Source organism: Tribolium castaneum, chromosome 8 (genome assembly GCF_031307605.1).
Source record: "Tribolium castaneum strain GA2 chromosome 8, icTriCast1.1, whole genome shotgun sequence".
Lineage (NCBI taxonomy): Eukaryota > Metazoa > Arthropoda > Insecta > Coleoptera > Tenebrionidae > Tribolium > Tribolium castaneum.
In genome coordinates, this window is record NC_087401.1 from 10,849,560 (window position 1) to 10,870,598 (window position 21,039).

A 21,039-nucleotide genomic window follows, 5' to 3' on the forward strand; every position below is an offset into this window, starting at 1 on the left:
CGCCAAAGTTTGATACATTTATTGAGTTTAAACGTCATTATTGACAGCTTCCACGTCGATGGCGCTGCTGCTGTCACTGTTTTCGGGCACCATTTCGTTGTTTTTGTTGTTATTATCGGCCATTTTGTCGGCGTGACACATTTTGCGGTGCTTGTGAACAAAATAGTAACTAGGGAATTTCGAGCCGCACGTCTTACAAGGATAATACTGTACGTTCATATCTAGTAACTTCACCTCTCGCTTGTTTTCTTTGGGCACCGTTGCCACATTTTTCCCGTCAAGGCTAACGGGATTCAAGTGCCTTCGGGCATGCTTCTGGTAACAATACTGCGACTTGAACGTGTGGTTACAGTACAAACAAGTGAACATCTCGCTGCCTGCTTGATTCTCATCCGACAATTCGCGATCTCTGATATTCTCCGTCATCGCCTTATTCATTGCAGCATTTCGATTAACTTCGTCCACTTGATCGTAAACATTTTCACTTTGCGTTTGCTGTCCGTAATTTTTATTAATCACACGGTGAAACCTCACAGGTCCATCGCAGCAAGCGATGTCGATAATAACCTTCTCGCTTCCACTGGCACTTGTTTCGCTGCGGCGTTTTTTCGGTTTTTCGCTTTTCGGTTTTTCGGTCGGCGCGTCTTCGGTCTTCGACGTCGATGCTCGACTTTGCGTAACGACGGTTTTAAAAGGCGTAGCCTCAGATTTCTCCAAGTGACCATAGGTGGGGGCGTGGATTTGTTGGGTGGGGGGTGCCGTTTTACGACTCGGGATTGGTTTAATTATTGCGGGGCGTGGCAAAGTGGGCTGGCTTTGGAGGAGGAAAGAACGACAAATCTCAAGGGCACGTGGCATGTGCAGGATGTGAGTGGCGAGTAGAATATTGTATATATTGCTGAGGTTGAGATCCAAGTAGCCGGTGTACATGAACGTGAGAAGGGACGAAAATTCGTCCACGTTGACGTTGGGGACGGCAATGGGGGCGGCGTCTACGAAAAATAAGTGTGACAATTGGGGCAAAAATATATTGTTTTGTGATTGCAGCACTCGCTTATGGCTCGTGTCACAAACAAGTTTATTTATTTATTCGCGCTTCCGTTTTGTTGTTTATTGAAAATTGAAACGACAAAACAAATGGGTTTCGTTGTTGTGGTGCGTTGGTTAATTTAAATTAAAATATTTATTTTGGGCGTTTGTTTGCGTCAAATAATTTTGTATAAAATAAATAAATAATTACCTGCGTGGTTGAGTAAAGCCGCTTTGAAAAATCCGCTGTGTGTCTCGAGGACGGCCCTGTGCGCGGCAAAGTGCGTCATTTGGGGCCCGACTTGGAGGGCGACGTCGGGGGCGCCCTGTGCGGGGGCCGTGAGGTTGAGGGGCGCCGGAGGCAGGGCCGGAATGGGGCACGGGCCCAAAGACAGCCAGGCCCTGTACAGCGAGTACATATCACTCACTCGTCACCGACCACTGATATCTTCATCAAATGTCAGTGCTTTATAACCATAATTCAAAATATTACCCTCTCTATATTGGCTTGGTGGGGGTTGCTCTTTCTACCCCTTTGCGATTCTTTGCGCATCAAGATGGGGGTGCGGAGGGGTGGTGGGGGTGTAAGGATTTTTTCGACTCGTGGCTTAATTAGACGAGTCGGTAATTAAATGATTGGCAATTAATTGTGAGCGCAGGACCGTAATCGTGCGTTTTTTGAAACGGGCGCATCAATTATTCACGAGGAAATAATATTATTGGTCGAGGGACGATATAGATCAACAATTTCATTATTGCTTCGATTACGTTATTACCGCGTATTAATTTCGGTATTTTTCGATTGAAATCAATTAAAGAGATGAGGGGGGGGACCACACACACGCGTATACACAACATTAGTATGAATAAAAATTTCGGGTGGTTGAGGGTTTTTGAATTATTTATTGTTTAATTAATCATTCGAACGATTCGATGAGAGGGTAGCTATTAATGAAATAAAGTAGTCGGCAAACAGTGACAGTTCATTTGGAAAAAGTAGCTGTAGGCATTTCATCTCGAAAGATAAACGCACGTAGTGCATATATACAAGAGACGGAGGAAATAATGTTTGGAAGGTAGATTAATATTGAAGTTGGGTAAATAAAGAGCTTATCAAAAATTTAATTAAACGTCTCGGGGGCGGGGAAAGCCAAAAGGGTGGGATTCAATCTTTCACTTATCCGAATTACACATTTTTTATTCATTTCTAAATAATTTTAACGGAATTACAGCCCAAGGCGAAGCCGAGCCGAAAAAATATTAAAAATACTATCAACTTTAACCGCTGCAAAGTAATTATAATTTTCTCGGTTTAAGGCCTGATTTGTGGTACAATTAAACTTCAGTTAAATTTTATCTCTCACGCCCGGTGCTTGGTTAAAATCTTTGGTAACTAACCGATGATCTTACCCAAGATTTTAACTTTGAATGCGTATTTCAGTGCTTTAGTGGAAATTGGGTTAAATTCACAGCTTTTTGGCAACACCGCGCCCTAGAATTTTAAATGGCATGCGTTGTTGACCTTGAAAAATAGGAATCTGTATTTGATTTATTTGACGATTTTTTTTATTGAACCTTAAAATTCAATAGACATCGACAGAACTCATGTTTCCTATAAAATAATTATAACGCCACCAAAACACAGGCAAAAACGAGTCGCAAATTTGTTTTTGTATTGCAAAATATGTTTACAAAAACTGGGTCTAAACAAGTTTTTTGACCCAATTTGGCGATTTTTTGGCCAATTTTTGACGAAATTTTAAAAATTAATTGTATTTTGGATCAATTAGGCAATTTTTTAGCCTATTTTTGACGAAATTTTGCTAAATAATTGTATTTTTAAATAAAAAAACGCTCATCTATGCTTGAAAAACACAAAAATAGATACAATTTTGACGCGAAATAATTTAATTCAAAAAATTTTTGCACACAAAATAATATACAATTGTGTGTACAAACTGATCCTAAAGTAACACACAAAATTCATAACTTTGTTATTAGTCATTTTTTAAAAAGTTCCTTAAACTGGTCGATTTTATTTTTTCAAATGCTACATTTTGACGTCATTTGTCATTCGTTTTTGAGTTGAGTTTATTCTTAATTTTTTTTTAAATGACAACCAACATTTTTGTCGACTGTTTATGTAGTAGACGCTTTTAACTTATAATAAGAAAAAATATATAAAAAATGAAATAAAAAATAAATTTAATAAAATAAAAAATAAATTTGATAAAATAAAAAAATATTGGTAATTAAACGTAATGGTTCTTGTCTTATTTTATAATACAAATACACTTAGTATGAGACTTAAGCACAAAAAAATAAACACACTTAAAGCCGGTTTAAAGAAAGCGAAATTAAGATTTAATTCAGAATTAAACTAATTCGAATTAAGCTGCCGTTTAAAATGCATTGACAAATGTCAAATTAATCGCAATTAAAATTTAATTGCAATTAAAATGTTCTGTAAACCTGCTCTTAAAATGACACCTAAACACAAAAATAAACAAAAAACAATTATCCCTATAACCCCCATAACATAAAGCAAAAACGAAAAGGTAAAGTTTTTGTATAATACTCTCAATAACTTATAAATTTTTCATTTAATTTTCTTCTATTGTTGAATATTTTTGTTTTGTTTTTTTTTGTGTTTTTTAATATATAAGTGTCCAAAAAAAATTAAAAAATTACGTCATTATTCAAAGACGAATAACGTCAGAAATGTCATTATGGTGTCAAAATGTAGCGTTTAAAACCCATCTAAAAATAAAATTGACTTGGCCAATGAATTTTTTTAGATGGTGTGTACTTTTCCACCAAATTTAGTAAATTTTCAGCTCATTTTACGCGAAAGACTGCTTTTTATCTCAAAAATTTGTTTAGAAACTCGAAAAATATAAAAAAAATTGATTTATTTTTGACGAAATTTTACTAAAGAATTGTGTTATTGGTTGAAAATGTTAAAAAGTGCACAAAAAATGTAGTTATGTACTACTATACTACCGGCCATTTTTTTTTTTTTTTTGGCGAACTAAAATAGAAATATTGAGCTCCCAAAAAAATGCATTGTTTGATAAACTTTGAAAAAATTTGTGGGTGCCATTTGGATCCTTCACTGTTTTCGGGTCCAGATAAAAAAATAAGAAATATTATAACGCTGACTTTTTTATTATCCTGTACAACTGAAATTTTTCTCGAATTTTTAACCGAAAATCGAGTCATTTTGTTAGTTTTAAATTAACAACTGACTGAATAAGTGGAGACGAAATAGCTAATCATTCATTTGGATTGCGAAGAAACCTTTATTGCCTCTAACTCGGTTAAACTTCCCCCTGCGCCGCCCCTGTGCTCCGCGGCAATCACCGAGATCGGTCCCCCAGGAAATGTCTATAATAATGTCTAAATTCATGCGGAAAATCTTTTCATCGTAGACGACGTCGCATCCAACGTTTGCTTTAGTTTGCGAAATCCCTTATGCCGCCCCCAACGCTAATAACGACAATAAAAAAAACCACCATCATCACACCGAAATTTCCAGGTAAAGTCAACACGACTTCTCCTCGTACAAAGTTTAAACACAGCCAAAGCTGCAGTAATTGGCAAACGCCATAATCCGCTTTAATTAGTCGAGAAAATCAACAAGAGATAACTTGCTAATTGGGGGGCCCCCACCTCCCCCCTCATCCCGGTCCTGCAAACACACACGTCGTACAACCTTATCATTACAATGCGAATACGAAAGAAATGTTTGTTGTTCTTTATCCAATCACCAGGCCCGCATTTCGAATTTTCATCCCCGTGTGCGTGAGAGGGGGGAGGGGGTAATTATCCCGATTGATTAACGATTTCCGGTGTCCCGAAGGAGACGACAAAAATTAACAATGGGACGTGATAATCCCAAACACATATGTCCTGTTTAATCCCTTTCCTATTACACCGTGATAAAATATTCTCAAAGGGCGGGCTCTCCACTAAACCCCACCCCCGGCCGTCGTTCACAAACGCGCCAAATTGAAATATTAATATTTAATTCAATTAGGAGAAAAGTGGTGTGTGCGTACGCGAGCTTTAAAAACGTTAGCAAATCAACCGGAAAAGTGTATTAAATAATTTTTATTTAATTACGTTTATTTTGATTAATTGGAAGAGCGGCGAGACGCGATTGATTCAAATCGCAATCGGGACGATTGTTTGATGGAAACGCGCACAGGACCGAACTAAGTGACTTAATTGATGCATTAAAATATTCATACACCTAAATTAGCCTGGCATTTATCAGTTGCGGGAACAAAACAAAACAACAGAAAAATAAATAAATAAACAATAAGAAGATATTCGGAAGTAAAATTACCGTTGGGGGCGCCACTGAGCTAGGTCGAAAACAGTAACCATAAATGGCGGGAAAATGTTTATTCGGATATTTTGAGCGTTGTACGAATTTTGGGGCTTCACAATTATTGCATTGTCTATGCGGAATGATTATTGTATCTTTGATGCAAAGAAATTTATGTTGACAAATGAGAGATGACGAGGAAAACACGAATAACGAATGACTGTTTGGTTCACTTTCTTTATTGGAAAATTATTACAAAGACATTGAAAAGCCTACCTTTTGGCATAATTTACGTTTAAATGTATCAGCAGTTGTTAATCTTTATTGTAGTTTCGCAGATTTACCGCAGCATTTCATGATTTTTTCAGTGGAAAATTCTAACCTAAAATTCATAACACTTCACTAATTTATTGGTTTCTTGAGCCAAACTTTGTGTTCGCTGTGATCCATTACTATAGTCTTTAATTAGACAACTGTTTGATAACACTTTGTAATGAAAATTTAAATATTTTTCACTTTTTATCCACTTTCAAGTTCCAACAATAAACACTTTATACCACGAAAAACTACAGAACCAAAGTCAACACTAGTATTTACCACCACGCACTTTTAAAGTGATTCTTTCTATTGTAAATAATTAACACTATACACGCAAAATTGTTGAACAATTCATTAAATGTCAGTTAAATGTGGCATTACGAAAATTTCTTTACTGTTTTCGACATAGTTCAAAAGTCATCACCAGAGGGCGTCTAGTTAATTTTATTTCCGAATTGTTTCTACAACTCACTTTTTCTTTTTTTTTACTGTTATTATACACGGTGTCTCAGCTAATTAATATCTCCGTTATTTGTCAACGGATATTTTAGGAGGTGGTCTTTCAAAAAATGACCTCAAGTTAAAAAATAAAATTTTAAAACACATTTTTTTTATTTAAAACTAGCAGTTACCCGCGACTTCGTCCGCGTAAACTTTAATGTAGACTGATAAGAATATGATTCTTTATTTTTAACCGAAAGCCGAAATACCATTTCTCATGAATATAACTTCAAAAATGACGGATTTCTATATTTCACCCCCTTTGAGGGTGGAACTTTTAAAAATTATAAAACACGCGTTTTTTATTTTTAGCCTAAAGCCCTAATAAAAATTCTCATAGATATAAGTTTAAAAATAAAGAAATTTTATTTTTAACCCTCTTAGGGGTGAAATCCTTAAGACTTTAACCATGCGTTTTTCGTATTTAACTGAAATCCCAAGTACCATTTTGCAGGGATATAATTTTTAAAATTACGGATTTTCAAGTAAAGTTTAACACCCCTTAGGGGTTGATATTTCGAAAATTCTGAAACACGTTTTCTTCATTTTTAACCTAAGGCCTAAATACTAATGTTCATGAATGTAACTTTGATATTTCTTTTAAAATAACAGATTTTTATTCAAATTTTAACACCGTATTTACCCCCCTTAGGGGTTGAATCTTCGAAAATCCTGAAACACATTTTCTTTATTTTTAACGTAAGGCCTAAATACCAATTTTCATGAATATAACTTTAATATTTCTCTTAAGATGATGGATTTTTATTCAAACTTTAACACACCATTTCACCCCTTTAGAGAGGGATTTTCGAAAAATCCCTTCTTAGCGGAACCCTACACCCTCTAAGGAACGTATCTTCCAAATTTCATGTTTCTAGGTTCAGTGGTCTAGGCTGTGCGTTGTCTGTCAGTCAATCACGGTACTGTTCTATATATATAGAAGATTAAGCCAAATTACCGTTGGATCACTAAACCCCGAAAAATAAATAGCCAAACAAAAAATTAATCAAACCGCTCGGCTGATCCAAGAAAAAAAAATTTGTTGCCAAAAACTTAATCGAAATTTTGATAGTAATTTGAGCAGTCACCTTGTGAAACAATTGATGAAACATTTCTTTGCGGCATTTTGTGCACCACTGAAAAATCTGTCAAACGTGTGCGCGCTGTCAGAAAAGTAAAATTGTTTTCATTTGGTGAAATTACTTTAAAAACCAACAACAGTGGCTGAAATTTCTGTGTTGTTGAAAAAGGAATCGATATTCGCCTATGGAAAGTGTCGTTGGACTTTTTGTGAAATATTATTTATGAAATTTAAAGTTCAAAGAATCGTCAATAATTTGAAGACACTGGAAGCGTACTTGAACTAAATCTAGTGAGCACAACGTCACTGGAAACGAAGCAATAGTTGGGGCTGTAATTCAAGCTTTGGAAGAGAATCCAATCAGCAGTGTACGAAACATTTACAAAGTCTTGAATGTTCAAGTGTCTAGAATTTTTCAGTTGTTCAGTCTTTTAGTCATTTTTGAAAAAATTAAAGCATCCAGTACCAAAAGTAAGTCAAAAATATTGTTTTTTAACTTTGGATGGGTTAGAAATAATTGTGAAATGTCCCTTGTGTGACAGTTACGTTTCTGCTAGTAGGGGTGACCAAAATTCAATGGTAGTGCTTTTTTGTCTCATAGAGATCTACGCTTTTGCATCTGTACTCACGTTTTTGTCATTTTTCTCGCAAAATACTTCCACAAACGAGTTTTTTTTGACAGCATTTTTCACTGACAATATTTTTTTTAATATAAGTCTTAAAAGGCTTAACATTTTAAAAAGACATGAAAAAATTAAATTTTTAAGACTTGACTTGTGGCATTAATTGGATTGTAATCTTTATCTTCTAAAATATCTGCATTTTAAATTTCATAAAAATCCGTTGACAAATATCTGAGATATCAGGCTCGAAAGTCTTAGCTGAGACACCCTGTATTATGCATTTTGGGGGTGTAACACGGGCGCAAAATCCCGCGTTTGGTTTTTGCGATTTTTGCCGATTCCACCGAATGCTTATAATTAATTTCCCAAATATTTACTAATTATCTGTTATTAATTGCTGACGCATCCCCTAATTGTTGACTGGCGGCCTCCACATCGATTCACTATTTACATAATTGCATTTCGAAAAAAACTCTGCGATTTTTCCGCATTTCAGCACGTTAAAAAAAAACAATAGAAACAATAAAATCATTTGAGTTTTTCCGCTCGCTTCATCCTCAAACTCGTAACTAATCACGAAAATCTCTGCGTCAACACATATTAATTAAATGCAACGCAATCGAAAAACAAATCAAACATCAGTGATAAAAATTGTTTCAGATAAAACCATCCAAGGCACGTGTATCGTGTGTCAAGCACAGCTGGGCCCTCATCTGCAGTCGCGCCCTCTGGTGCCAAGTCAGGCGTCACAGTACGGCTTGAGGGAGGATCAAGTACCAGGCGGGGGTCGAGTGTGTAACACTTGTCGGTGTAAATGTGTGAGGTCGAGGTACACACACTGCCCCCTTCCCTCATGCCCCAACTCACGTGGGCGGGTCAAACGACTCCGGTCTTTCCCCCAAAGATTGCAAGATTTACCACCGGATGTGCGGGAGCCCCTCCTTGCGGAATTCCACGTCCCGAGTGGCGTTACAAAGTGTTGCTCCGCCTGTTTTAACCGAATTCAACGTCGGTTAGGACCGGTTGAAGAATGGACCGAAGACGAAATCAACCAATTAAAGAATTGTCTAACCGAAAACGGTGCTAACTGGCAGCTGATTGGCGAACGTTTGAACAAACCGGCCAATCAAATCCGGGCGTTCTATTCCGCCAATCGCAAACGTCTGAATTTGGAGAGTTGTCTAGGTGACCGCAAACCAACCTTAACCGATGAGGAAGAAAGTGGCTCGAGTACGTCAAGCTGTGAGGAACCAATGAGAGACCGACATTCCAGTGATACGGCAAGTGCGGCTGAAAGCCCGCCCCAAGCCCCGCCCACCAATCAGAACCCGTCGAAAAAGGAGGATTACGATTCGTCGGCGACCGAAACAGCCGACGAAGCCCAAACCCCCGATCACTATCAAGGCTCCGCCACCATAACCCCAGTCACCAATGACGGACAAATCCGACAGAACGCCTCCCCATTAAGTGTCAAAGACTTGGTCCTCAACGTCATCGAATTCCAACTAATGAAGAATCCCGGAGGCCAAGTCCAGAACCCCCCAACTAGTGGAATGGCCCCCACCATATCCTCAATCCTCAATAACGACTCCTCCGAAGTCACAATCGTGAGTGAGTACAACCTCAATACACGCCCACCACGATCCGACATTTCATTGGCTAAACTCGTAACGCCCCTAATCGGAGCGACAATAACCCCAGTCCCGGCCACGCCCCACCAACCCCCACCCGAACCCCGAAACGACCTCGTCGTCCTCTCCGTACAAGACCGCGAACCGGAAACGCTAGACCTCAGCATTAAAAAACCAAGAGAACCGCCTCCTCCCGCCCACTCAAAACACCCACCAATGCACCGCGAGTATCTCCCACACCACGCCTTCCCAATCCGCACCCAACCCAAACTCCCCTCCCCTAAACCAGCCAATCCCAAATCGGGCTCCATAACTTTAGGCACGCCCATTATAAACCAACCACGCTACGAGGGCTTGCTCCGGCAAATGGCCCCCGAGACCAAAATGGGCTCGATCACGCAAGGCACGCCCATCCACATGCCCCACCTCCAGGAAAAACGCGTCTATGAGTTTTTTAATAAAAGGGGGCCCCCACCTTCAGGGGGCTATCAATACCGACAACCGGCGGCCTACACCGTCGAACAACAATTAAACTCGCGCCAAATCATAATGAACGATTATATAACATCGCAACAGATGTTGGGGCGGCGCGAGAAACCTTACTACGCGCGGACTCCACCCCCTAGCAACCAGAACCAACAAAGACAAGGGGTGATTCAAAGACACACCCGCCCGTATCTGCCCCCAGGCCATGAGGCACTTTCGAGTCTCGTGGACGTGGCCGTACAACAGCCCAGTCTGCCCGTCCCGACAGCCCCCCACGAGGGGCTCGGCAAAACAATGGCCGACAACATAATGGAACAACCCCATCGCTTCCAAATCATCCAACAACAGATGCGCCAACAACAGCGAATGGAGGAACAAAGACGTATTGTTTATCAAAACTCGCGCCACCAATCGCGCAACACTGAAACCTCCCTGACAGCGGCCAGCTTGATCGACGCCATCATCACGCATCAGATCAACCAGACGAGTGAAGGCGGCCGTGAAGTGATAAACAACCCGCGTGAACAACGTCCGGGAGACCTACTCTTCCAGAGTTTCCATCGGGACCCCCCGCCCAACAACCCGCCGAATGACAACGAGCGGCCGCCGAGTGTCATCAGTATTGATCTCGAATCGGATACTGTCAATAAGAATTTGACGGTGAAAGAATTGACAGATTCGGTGATAAGTCACGATTTTAGCACGCGCGGTCCGAATTATCACTATATGCGGATTCAGAAGGATGATAAGCGCTCGGCTACGCCTCAGCAGGACGAACGCCAGATTATACGTATTGCGCAGCCGCAGAAGTATCACGTGGAGCCGGTGTCGCCGCCTGACAACCACTGGGGGCGCTACCAGCAGCAGCAGCCGCAGAATCAGCACATCTCGGCGCTGGATTACGTGAAGAACCGAATTGTGGAGGTTATGCGGACGGAGGACGACAAGAAGGAGGACAGTCAGGAGAAGGAGAGGAGCGACAGTCCTGGCGAAATGGTGATAGACGAGGAGGGGCAACAATTCGGGCATTGTTACACTGCCAATGACAGTTCGAGGAATAACGAGCCGAAGCCGTTGCTTTCTGCGCAGTACGATCCGTTATCGGACGAGGATTAGAAGTTAGGTTAATGTCCAATAGGATTCGATTAAGTTTAATTGTAGATTAATGTAAATAACTTGTATAAGGTTTTATGTAAGGTTAGGGATTAGTTACATAACCTCAAAATTTGATATTTATGTCAAAATGGCGGCAAGTCCAGTTTGCATTTCCTAAACGTGTGTTGCTATCGCGTGCAATCAGTGTCGAACTTTCTTTTTCTGGAAATGTAAATAAACCCATTCATTATATATATAAATAGAGTGTAAGGGTAATAACTTGTAAATACTTGTGAATTCTTTTCCTCTTCTTTTTTTAATTTTGAATTCTGTTTTTACGAAGTAATTTAAGTCTTTTGACGCTTTCACGTCTGCGCAAGACGAACTGATGATTTTTCTACACACTACAAGGACAAATTATACAAAAATGCTTCCAAAAAGATGTATGTACACTGTCGATTTTTTAGTTTGTATTTTCAGATAGAAATTTGTTATTTTGTTGAAATAAATTAAATATCAGTTTGACGCTCGTTTCACTGCCGACCCCACACCGCCATCTGTTGGCAATGTCCTGATTCAATTACAGCCACTAAAATCAGGAAAAGCACTACAATAACCTGATCTACAGGCTGTTCCATCTAGACCCCACATTAGGAGTATGGGTAGTTCAAATGAGAATGAGATGCATTTCATTGATAATAATGATAACCATATGCCATCGAATTAAAAAATAGTACAGCAAAATATCATATTCAATATTTTCTTGTAGCATCAAGTAGCCCGATAAAAATTCTGATCACTACGCCACCTGCAGCAGATTTTTTGAATTATTTTTCAAGATAGTCGTGGGTATACAGGGTGTTTCGTCTAAACCACACATTAAAAATATTGATAGTTCTAATAGTGATAGTTATCTGAAAATTTGTATACAACCAGAATCTCTTAGGTCCTGCTTAATGAAAATATTTTCAAAATGGTGACACTTCCGGTTATACCGGAAGTCACTATAAACTTCCTTATTTTAAATGGAAAGCTATATTTTTTAATGCGTTTTTGAATTACTAGAGTTATTTTAACTCTCCCTATACCTAAATTTAGCCGTTTACGAAATATTAAAGTTTTTTTTTTAATTTAGTACTTTCCAGTTCAAAAATCGACAATTCTGCCATTTTAAAAAATTTGGACATAGTTTTTAGCTTATTTGAAAGAGGAAGCCTAGATCTTTCCTTTGGTGTTTTCAAATTTCTAAAAAATAATAACAAATCTCAAATGTTTAAAAGTTAAGTTTTCAGAACTTTAAGCACCCATAACTCAATTTTTTCAAATAAAATGCCACAAGTTTTACTTCATTAAATCGTAGAGAATTTAATTCTCTATCGATCTGTATAAGCATTCTCTATACTCATGTTTAATAGTTTTCTTGTTACAATAACTTTTTGTTGGGACTGATAAATTCATTAGTCATGGAATTTTTCTCATAGGTTGCCATGGAAACGAGAGAAAAAATGTGAGGAATTAAAGATTTTCAAGCCAACAATCTGTGAATTTATTAGATAAAATAAAATAAAAAACATAGAAAGCAAATCCAAAATTTTCAAAAAAATTTAAATATGTCGGTAAAACTTAGGTATGTGAAAAGCTAATAAAAACGGCCTTAAAATAACTCAACTAATCCAAAAACGCAGTGAAAAACATAGAAAGATGCAAATCAAAAATTTTCAAAAAATCTTAAATATGTCGGTAAAACTTAGGTATGTAAAAAGCTAATAAAAACGGCCTTAAAATAACTCAACTAATCCAAAAACGCAGTGAAAAACATAGAAAGATGCAAATCAAAAATTTTCAAAAAATCTTAAATATGTCGGTAAAACTTAGGTATGTGAAAAGCTAATAAAAACGGCCTTAAAATAACTCAACTAATCCAAAAACGCAGTGAAAAACATAGAAAGATGCAAATCAAAATTTTCAAAAAATTTTAAATATCTCGGTAAAACTTAGGTATGTAAAAAGCTAATAAAAACGGCCTTAAAATAACTCAACTAATCCAAAAACGCAGTATAAAACATAGAAAGATGCAAATCAAAAATTTTCAAAAAATCTTAAATATGTCGGTAAAACTTAGGTATGGGAAAAGCTAATAAAAACGGCCTTAAAATAACTCAACTAATCCAAAAACGCAGTGAAAAACATAGAAAGATGCAATCCAAAATTTTCAAAAAATTTTAAATATCTCTGTAAAACTTAGGTATGTGAAAAGCTAATAAAAACGGCCTTAAAATAACTCAACTAATCCAAAAACGCAGTGAAAAACATAGAAAGATGCAATCCAAAATTTTCAAAAAATCTTAAATATCTCGGTAAAACTTAGGTATGGGAAAGGCTAATAAAAACGGCCTTAAAATAACTCAACTAATCCAAAAACGCAGTGAAAAACATAGAAAGATGCAAATCAAAAATTTTCAAAAAATCTTAAATATGTCGGTAAAACTTAGGTATGTGAAAAACTAATAAAAACGGCCTTAAAATAACTCAACTAATCAAAAAACGCAATGAAAAACATAGAAAGATGCAAATTCAAAATTTTCAAAAAATCTTAAATATCTCGGTAAAACTTAGGTATGGAAAAAGCTAATAAAAACGGCCTTAAAATAACTCAACTAATCCAAAAACGCAGTATAAAACATAGAAAGATGCAAATCAAAAATTTTCAAAAAATCTTAAATATGTCGGTAAAACTTAGGTATGGGAAAAGCTAATAAAAACGGCCTTAAAATAACTCAACTAATCCAAAAACGCAGTGAAAAACATAGAAAGATGCAATCCAAAATTTTCAAAAAATCTTAAATATCTCGGTAAAACTTAGGTATGGGAAAGGCTAATAAAAACGGCCTTAAAATAACTCAACTAATCCAAAAACGCAGTGAATAACATAGAAAAATGCAAATCAAAAATTTCCAAAAAATCCTAAATATGTAGGTAACGACGGAGCAGCCTATATAATTAAGCCACTCGCCTTCGGCTCGTTTAAAAAAATCGCAACCACGTTTCTTTTGTCAAATCAATGTTTGGGGGCGCCCTCAGCCGTCATAAGGGCGAACCTTTGCCAATCAATACCCTTAAAAATGGCCGAAGGCACCTACGAATACGAATGCATGAGAGCCGAGTTACTCGGCATCGAGAAGCCCGATTATGACGAGTTCCTCAAAAGGAAGCAAGCTGAAGTCGAAGCCGAAGAACAAGAAATCGAAAACTTGAAGGTAATTCTTTGAAAAAAATTCTTTGGATTAAGTCGCATTTTTAGAGCGCTGAAAGCGAAGCGGAACAAGTGACACATATCGCAGGCGGCTTGGAGGAACTCTCCGGTATCCTCCAAGTGACTCAACGCAAACTCACACGATTTAAAGTGAGTGGAAAAAAAATGGAAAAAATTGATTGTGACGTTAATTTTAGGCGTCTTGTGGTTCGCTCACGAATTTGTTAAAAATCAAAATTGGCGCGTCGTCGGAAGCTAATGATGTAGTGCCACCTCTGGAGGCACACTCTGTGGAAACGGGCGAAAGGAGCGAATTGGATAAGCTTGATTCGCTGATCCAGAAGGCTGAGGATGCTCAATACAGTATGGCGCATCAAAATAAACAAATGAAGCGGTTTTTGAATTAGATGGGACGATTTTTTCTTGTTGTAGTGCTTCCAGCTTTTTTCTATTTTGCGGGAAAAGGCTCAACTTGCACAAATCGATTATTGGCCTTTGATTATTATTATATCATGTTTAAATCATTGTTCAATGTGGGTGATGTCTGTTTCGAATTGCAACGGACAATTTTACCTCTGTTTAAATTTTGAATGAAAAAATACAAATATAAAAGTTTGATTTATACTCCTTGTTTTTTTTACCTTTTTTTGTGTGAATGGAAAAGTGGAAATCGGTTTAAATTATTTTGAATTACAGGAAACTGTAGTTAAATTTCATGGCCTCCATTGACTATGACGACATGTCTAGCCAATAGAAACTAGAGTGAGTGAAAATAGCGTCACCTATGAAAACACGTGTCGCACCAAAACTTACCATTTTGACAAGTTTCATGATTTTTATTGTCACACAGTGAAGATTTTATTATTCTGAACCGATCGGTATCGTAAATATTTTCGGTCACTCTTGTCAAAACATCTTATTGTGGAGGTTGCTTATCTTAAACACCATTATCTGTTGTAAAACTTGATGGTGTACAAAGAAAACTTTGCTACAATAATACTAGTGTTACGATGTTCTGAGGTATTCAGCGAAATAAAATATCACTAGAGACTTTTGCCAAGTCTTTCACGAATCTAGGAAATTTTTCAGTATATTACGCTTGGGTTTTTAATTGTTTAAACAAGTTTTTCAAACTGAGGTAAAAACAACTAAAGACGCAATTTATTTAGCAAAATAGACTTACGGGTACTTGTAAGTACACCAAATTGAACCAATCAGATATTCTCATTCACGTTATTAACTTATAACAGCGCATTAAATTTTAATTGGCTAAAACTTCAGTGTCGATTGCTATTTATGGTGTATAGATGATTGTGGAAATAGAAATGGAAAATAATGTAAAACAATGTAATAAAGTAATAATAATAATAATAACAATGATAGTAATAATAATAATAATAATAATAATAATAATAATAATAATAATAATAATAATAATTATAAAACAACAAAAAAAGAAAGTAGAAAAAATAGTATATTACACTCTTTTTATGAGACTTAATTGTGGCACTTATTCTATTAGAGCACTCCTTCGTCATGCTTCAAAACCATTCATGCGACAATATAGAACGTCTTACAAAAAAAATTGTATAATAGTATCTATTGTGGGGAAGCTTCGAATCTTTTTTTCTTCTATATTTTTTGGACTATTGGAGTAATTCTCTACATTGCTCTAAAGGCAGATTTCGCCAATTTTGAGACACCCTGTAGAACTTTGCCCATAAGAACTGTAGTAATGGACTGCGATAATATTTTTTTAAATTAAACATAGGGTTAATTTTATTACGTTCTGTGTTATGTGATGATTAGCGATATAAAACTACACTTTACAGTTTTTACATCAAAAAAAAAATTATCACATATTACAAACACTCCGCAACCAAATTTGACTTTTTACTTTCAAATGTTTAAGTTTAGGCTGACATTATGTGAATTTCCTTGAGGATAATAATTGTGAATATTTTTTAAACTCTTTTTTCTCTAAAATTATCCATTAATAACACAATAAATCTGTTTTTACTAACACACAAACTAAAAACGACGTGAAACGACTCTTAATAATATTTCAAAAGCGGTGTTACATAAAAATATCTAAAATTTTCCACACAATTCAAATTCAAAACACGATATAACAGGTGCAAAATCAGTGGTATTACCAACCTAACAATTTGTTTTAGTGACCAGTGTAGTGACTAATGTTTTTAAAATAAAAAAGTCCACTCAATCCCTGAAAAATATACAAAATGATCCAGAAAAATTGTTACAAATTATTTAAGTTTGAAAGCACATATTTTTAATGTTGCTTCAATACTTTCATTTAAAAATAACACACTCAGTAACAATCAAGTGGGCTGTGCTTGATTACGCAATTGTTTTAATAACACTTTGTACTCAACTAGTATTTACCACCACATACTTTTAAACTGACTCAGAAATAACAGTATACACGCAGTATTACGCAAATTTCGTTACTGTTTTCGGCAAGTGCGACATGTCGTCACCAGAGGGCGTCTAGTTAATTTTATCCCTGAAAAATTCAGTATACGCGCTATCAGTCGTGACGTCACCTCCCCACTCTTATTACGGTAGGTCAGTTGCTCAAAGCTAAACAACCAGTCTTTTACATGTGGTGTAATACGTTTTTCGGTTTTTTGGTTGTGTTTGTGCGTTAATAACGTGTCAAATAGCTGCAGCGGGTGTAATTTGTGCCACTAGAGACTTTAATTTAATTTAGAAGTGACTTTTTGTGAAAATACGAACTTTATAAAAGAATACAGGGAACCACGTTGTCGGTGAGAAAGTGAGTAAGCTTTAATTATACTTTGAGAAACTATTATATTTATGCATTTTAGTGGCAGAAAAGCACATTGTTAAGTTTCACTTTATTGCGAAATTTTTTGGGGACGGTAATCGCTTTTTAGTTCGGGGAGAAAATGCTTTTACCAGCGGTCACGTCACCAAATTTAGGTTTGATGGCACAGTACAACCGATGAGAATTTCTGCAGAAGTTCTACCGAGCATGAAAAAGCTAAATTATACTGTGGAGGTTTGTATTTATTTAACTGTTAGACATTTCTTCTACAAAGTGTGTTTTAGATTTCATATGACCTAGAAGAAGGGGTTAAGACGGCACATTGTACCTGCCCAAGGGGCAACGTGGCTTGCCATCATATGGCTGCAGCATTATATTATGCTCATTATAATGTAAGTGCTACTGACATTGAGTGTCAGTGGAGTGCCCCATCAAAAACAACACCACAAACAGAAGTCATTAAGTTAGCTGATGTTTACAAGCCGAAATTATCAAACTATACGGCACTGTCTAGGTCCTCTACTGAGGACGAAATTATTCAGTTCCGTGCCGAAATAGGCGTCACGAATGTGGTGGGCTTCACTTGGCTCCTAAGACCAGAAGCAAGTGAAGAAGCCAGAAAAATTATTGCAGATATCGAAGAAATTCTACAAAGCTTAGAATACGTGCAGGCCATAGACAAACAAAAGTTTCTTTTGGAGAAGTGCAGAATAGATGAGGCACGCATTAAACTGGTTGAGGCGTGCACTCGGGGCCAACATGTTAACGAAAATTGGCATGTAGCAAGGAAACATCGTTTAACGGCCAGCAGGTTTGGCATGGTACTATCTGCTTGCAGTAGACGAAGATTCCCACCCTCTTTATTTAAAAATTTGGCGGAAGGCTATTCGCTTGACAGGGTTGCTGCTGTGCAGTGGGGTAAGACCCACGAGAAGACAGCGCTCAGAGAATTTGAAGAAGCGACGAATCTTAAAGTCCAAGAGACGGGATTTTGGTAGGTCGAAAATAATTAACACGTATAACTTAGATGAATAATGTAATATTACTTTTTTTTGTAGGTTGGAAGAATCAGGCTTTTTGGGAGCAAGTCCTGATGGATTAGTGGAAGAAGATGGGATTCTCGAAATTAAATGCCCATATAAATATAGGGACACTGACAGTTTGTCTGAAGCCCTGAAGGATAAAAAATATTTTTATTGGAGGGATGAAAATGAGGACATTAATCTTAACAGCAATCACAATTATTACCACCAAGTACAGGGGCAAATGCACATCACTGGTCGAAGTATCTGCTACTTTGTCGTGTGGACACCAAAGTGCACAGAGATATTTCAAATTGAAAAAGATCCGGGGTGGTCAGAAAATATCAATATTTTAAAAGAATTTTATCTTGACCAATATATTTCCTTTATTTCACAATAATAAACTGTATATAAATAGATGGTTTTTATTTTACATTATTTTAATCATCACAATCCTGAAACAATTCTGCTACCTCTTTAATTAATGGAAATTGGAGGTTTGTTAAAGCGGCAGTCGCTTTAAAAACAATATCTCCATAGTGGCACAAAGACTCTGGCAAAAAATTTAAAATATGATAACATTTTAATCGGCGTATTGCCCTTTCGACGTGTATTCTTGCACGTGCAATATTTTCGGTACACTTAACTTGCTCTGGTGTAAATTGGACATTTGATAAAAAAGGTGGAATATTCAAAGTGACCCCTGGTGGCAGAATATTTTGGATCAAAAATCCCTTATCGGCTAAAATCATATCTCCAGTTTTTAACATGTCGATTATTCCACAATTTAAAACAACTTTTTGATCAGAAGTTGATCCCACGTATAAATCACTTACAAATGTGATGACACCATTGGGTGCAACTCCAATTAGCCCTTTGAAAGTATTATGATGTTTGTAAGTACTATATGTTAATTTCTGTGTTGACATAGACTTACGTGATACCACAGTGAAAATTTCGGTACAATCTAGAACTGCTCTACAATTAGTAAAATTGCTAAAACATGTTGGCAAGCAAGATTTATTTTTTTCGCGCGAAGGCATTGTCGTCATAAACTGTTTATATAAAATTTCATATATTACATGGACAAATGTTAAAATAATATTAGAAACTGTGCTTTGGGCAACCCCAAAGCGTTGCGCCAAATCAAGTTGAGGGAAATTGAGTCGTAATTTTACTAGGGTTAAAAAGAGTTGGTCAATTCTAGTTAACTTTTGGACTGTCCATTTGTGGTAATATTTTATGTCCAACTTTTCGATTAAGTGAAACAATGCTTCGAAAATCTGGCTATTGGGAAGACCGGTATATAAAACAATGAGTTTGTCATTTCCTTGAACATTTTCATAGCAAAATCGTACTGTCAGATATTGTATTTTTGCTTTAAGTTCAGCATTTTCCTTTTTGAGAAAATACATTTCTGCTTCAAGAGCCGCATGTGACACCAAGGGTGCTTGCACACCCATAGATTCTAACGGAGCATCTTGAATTATATCTGCTGGTGCTGCAACTACGGCTGTAGACGTCGATGGCACTTCCTCTAAATTCATTGTCGATGGTACTGTTTCTTCCGGTATATCAACACTATTCAAATGATCAAATTGTAAATCAATTTAAAACTAGGATTCACTTTTTACCTTAATGATTCAGCGGAACTAGAACAAGAAGGGAGTCCTTGTTTTTTCATCTTTTTTTTTTCTGGAGATTCCACTTGAAAATAGGCTCTTTTTGCGATATTGTGCAAAAATAATTCAGGACCATTTTCCTTTCTTCCATCCCGAAAATGGCAGCTGCAAACGTAGGCTCCTGGTCCGGGTTCTACATCTCTTCTACATTTAACAATGAAACAAGCAATTAAAAATTAATATCAAAACATCTATTAAAAATTACCTCAACAATTTTTTCCATAGTGCTCGTTCTTTTCCCGACTTAGGAAAACTAAAAAAATGGCATTTATCGCGAGTACTATAGTGTTTGCAATCTGGAGCCCAACACATTCCCATAGTTGTGATGTAAAAACCTACTACACATGAACTATCAAAGTATCGCAACAAAATATTATTCACAAATCATACCTAATGATGTACCACAAAAATGAGATAATGTCTTGGAAAAACAGAATTTTAAAAATTCAAGAACACGAAGATATGGAGAACGATCGGAAAAAACACGATAACAAAAGACACTCACGAAAGAAGCACAGAACTCACAACCCGTACTACTTTCAACCATGTATGTGCCTGAACCCTCTACCCTCGTATACCTGCTATTCATCCCTCGTGATGGGGGAGGGGGACAGAAAACAACCCGTTTATTGGGGTTGCGCCGGTTGCACCCCATGAATTCGTCATTCAGAAGAAATCCAATGTCATTAGTGTGGCAAACCATTTTTCCCTCAGTTTTAAAAGGCCACATAATAATTTACATCAATATGATGTCCAAATTAAGAAAAACTGAATTTTGAAGTTTGAAAAAAGTTAGGTTAGAAAAGGATTTATGTGTTCAACTTACAGAAATATTAGCTCAGTTGCTAAAATCTTTAAGAAACGACATTGCATTTTTCATAGCTATCATTTCTCTGTAAAAGTAATGTTCCTACACTTCTAGCATTAAAGAAATACGAAAAACTTTTAAATGCCCATAAGAAAAGCATTGAAAATGGCGATTGTTTAGCTTTAAGGTGCTGACCTACCTCAAATGTCTACGTCACACTGATAGCGCGTATTGCCAACAATGAAGTTGGCCGGTTTGCAAAAATTCGAATTTGGCGCCAATCCGTTGGTCGCCAAGTGTGCTGTGCTTTTCCTTCCATCAGCCACGCAAACGTCACCTGTCACCACCATCGAAAAAAGTCAAAA

At 36.9% G+C, this 21,039-nt stretch overlaps 5 protein-coding genes across 9 annotated transcripts in view; 3 read left to right on the forward strand and 2 right to left on the reverse strand.

Moving 5' to 3' along the window:
* Smr (Smrter) overlaps positions 1–11,620 on the forward strand; it is a 43,737-nt gene extending 32,117 nt beyond the window's left edge. Inside the window, exon 7 of the mRNA XM_008197939.3 lies at positions 8,546–11,620. Within this exon, the coding sequence (XP_008196161.1) occupies positions 8,546–11,118 (2,573 nt within the window). The 3' untranslated portion in view covers positions 11,119–11,620. The remainder of the gene's footprint in view (positions 1–8,545) is intronic.
* On the reverse strand, positions 5–1,915 carry LOC135267016 (uncharacterized protein). The gene is made up of 2 exons (XM_064358538.1): positions 1,241–1,915; positions 5–992 (listed from the first exon to the last, which is right to left on the reverse strand). The coding sequence occupies exons 1-2, from the start codon at positions 1,446–1,448 to the stop codon at positions 28–30; spliced, it is 1,173 nt and encodes a 390-aa protein (XP_064214608.1). The 5' UTR covers positions 1,449–1,915; the 3' UTR covers positions 5–27.
* A 2,573-nt stretch (positions 11,621–14,193) lies between the features above and the next one.
* Positions 14,194–14,972, forward strand: LOC660945 (uncharacterized protein). Its single transcript, XM_967139.4, has 3 exons — positions 14,194–14,354; positions 14,399–14,500; positions 14,548–14,972. The coding sequence occupies exons 1-3, from the start codon at positions 14,220–14,222 to the stop codon at positions 14,755–14,757; spliced, it is 447 nt and encodes a 148-aa protein (XP_972232.1). The 5' UTR covers positions 14,194–14,219; the 3' UTR covers positions 14,758–14,972.
* A 1,911-nt stretch (positions 14,973–16,883) lies between these two features.
* Positions 16,884–18,601, forward strand: LOC135267013 (uncharacterized). 2 transcript variants are annotated; one of them, XR_010335246.1, is made up of 5 exons: positions 16,884–17,150; positions 17,203–17,396; positions 17,447–17,734; positions 17,796–18,156; positions 18,221–18,601. XR_010335246.1 is itself a non-coding variant. In XM_064358534.1 (4 exons), coding segments are annotated over exons 1-4 (1,269 nt in total). In that variant the 5' UTR covers positions 16,884–17,149; the 3' UTR covers positions 18,585–18,601. The 2 variants fall into 2 exon arrangements, 1 of the variants encoding a protein (XP_064214604.1); XM_064358534.1 differs by having other exon boundaries at positions 17,447–18,156.
* LOC135267012 (uncharacterized) lies at positions 18,546–20,998 on the reverse strand. Of its 4 annotated transcripts, XM_064358533.1 has the most exons (6): positions 20,693–20,930; positions 20,257–20,634; positions 20,072–20,204; positions 19,819–20,010; positions 19,122–19,765; positions 18,546–19,058 (listed from the first exon to the last, which is right to left on the reverse strand). In XM_064358533.1, the coding sequence occupies exons 2-6, from the start codon at positions 20,594–20,596 to the stop codon at positions 18,625–18,627; spliced, it is 1,743 nt and encodes a 580-aa protein (XP_064214603.1). In that variant the 5' UTR covers positions 20,597–20,634; positions 20,693–20,930; the 3' UTR covers positions 18,546–18,624. The 4 variants fall into 4 exon arrangements, 1 of the variants encoding a protein (XP_064214603.1); XR_010335245.1 differs by having other exon boundaries at positions 18,546–19,765; positions 20,072–20,634; positions 20,693–20,759; positions 20,874–20,998; XR_010335243.1 differs by having other exon boundaries at positions 18,546–19,765; positions 20,072–20,201; positions 20,693–20,929.
* Positions 20,999–21,039: the final 41 nt, after the last annotated feature.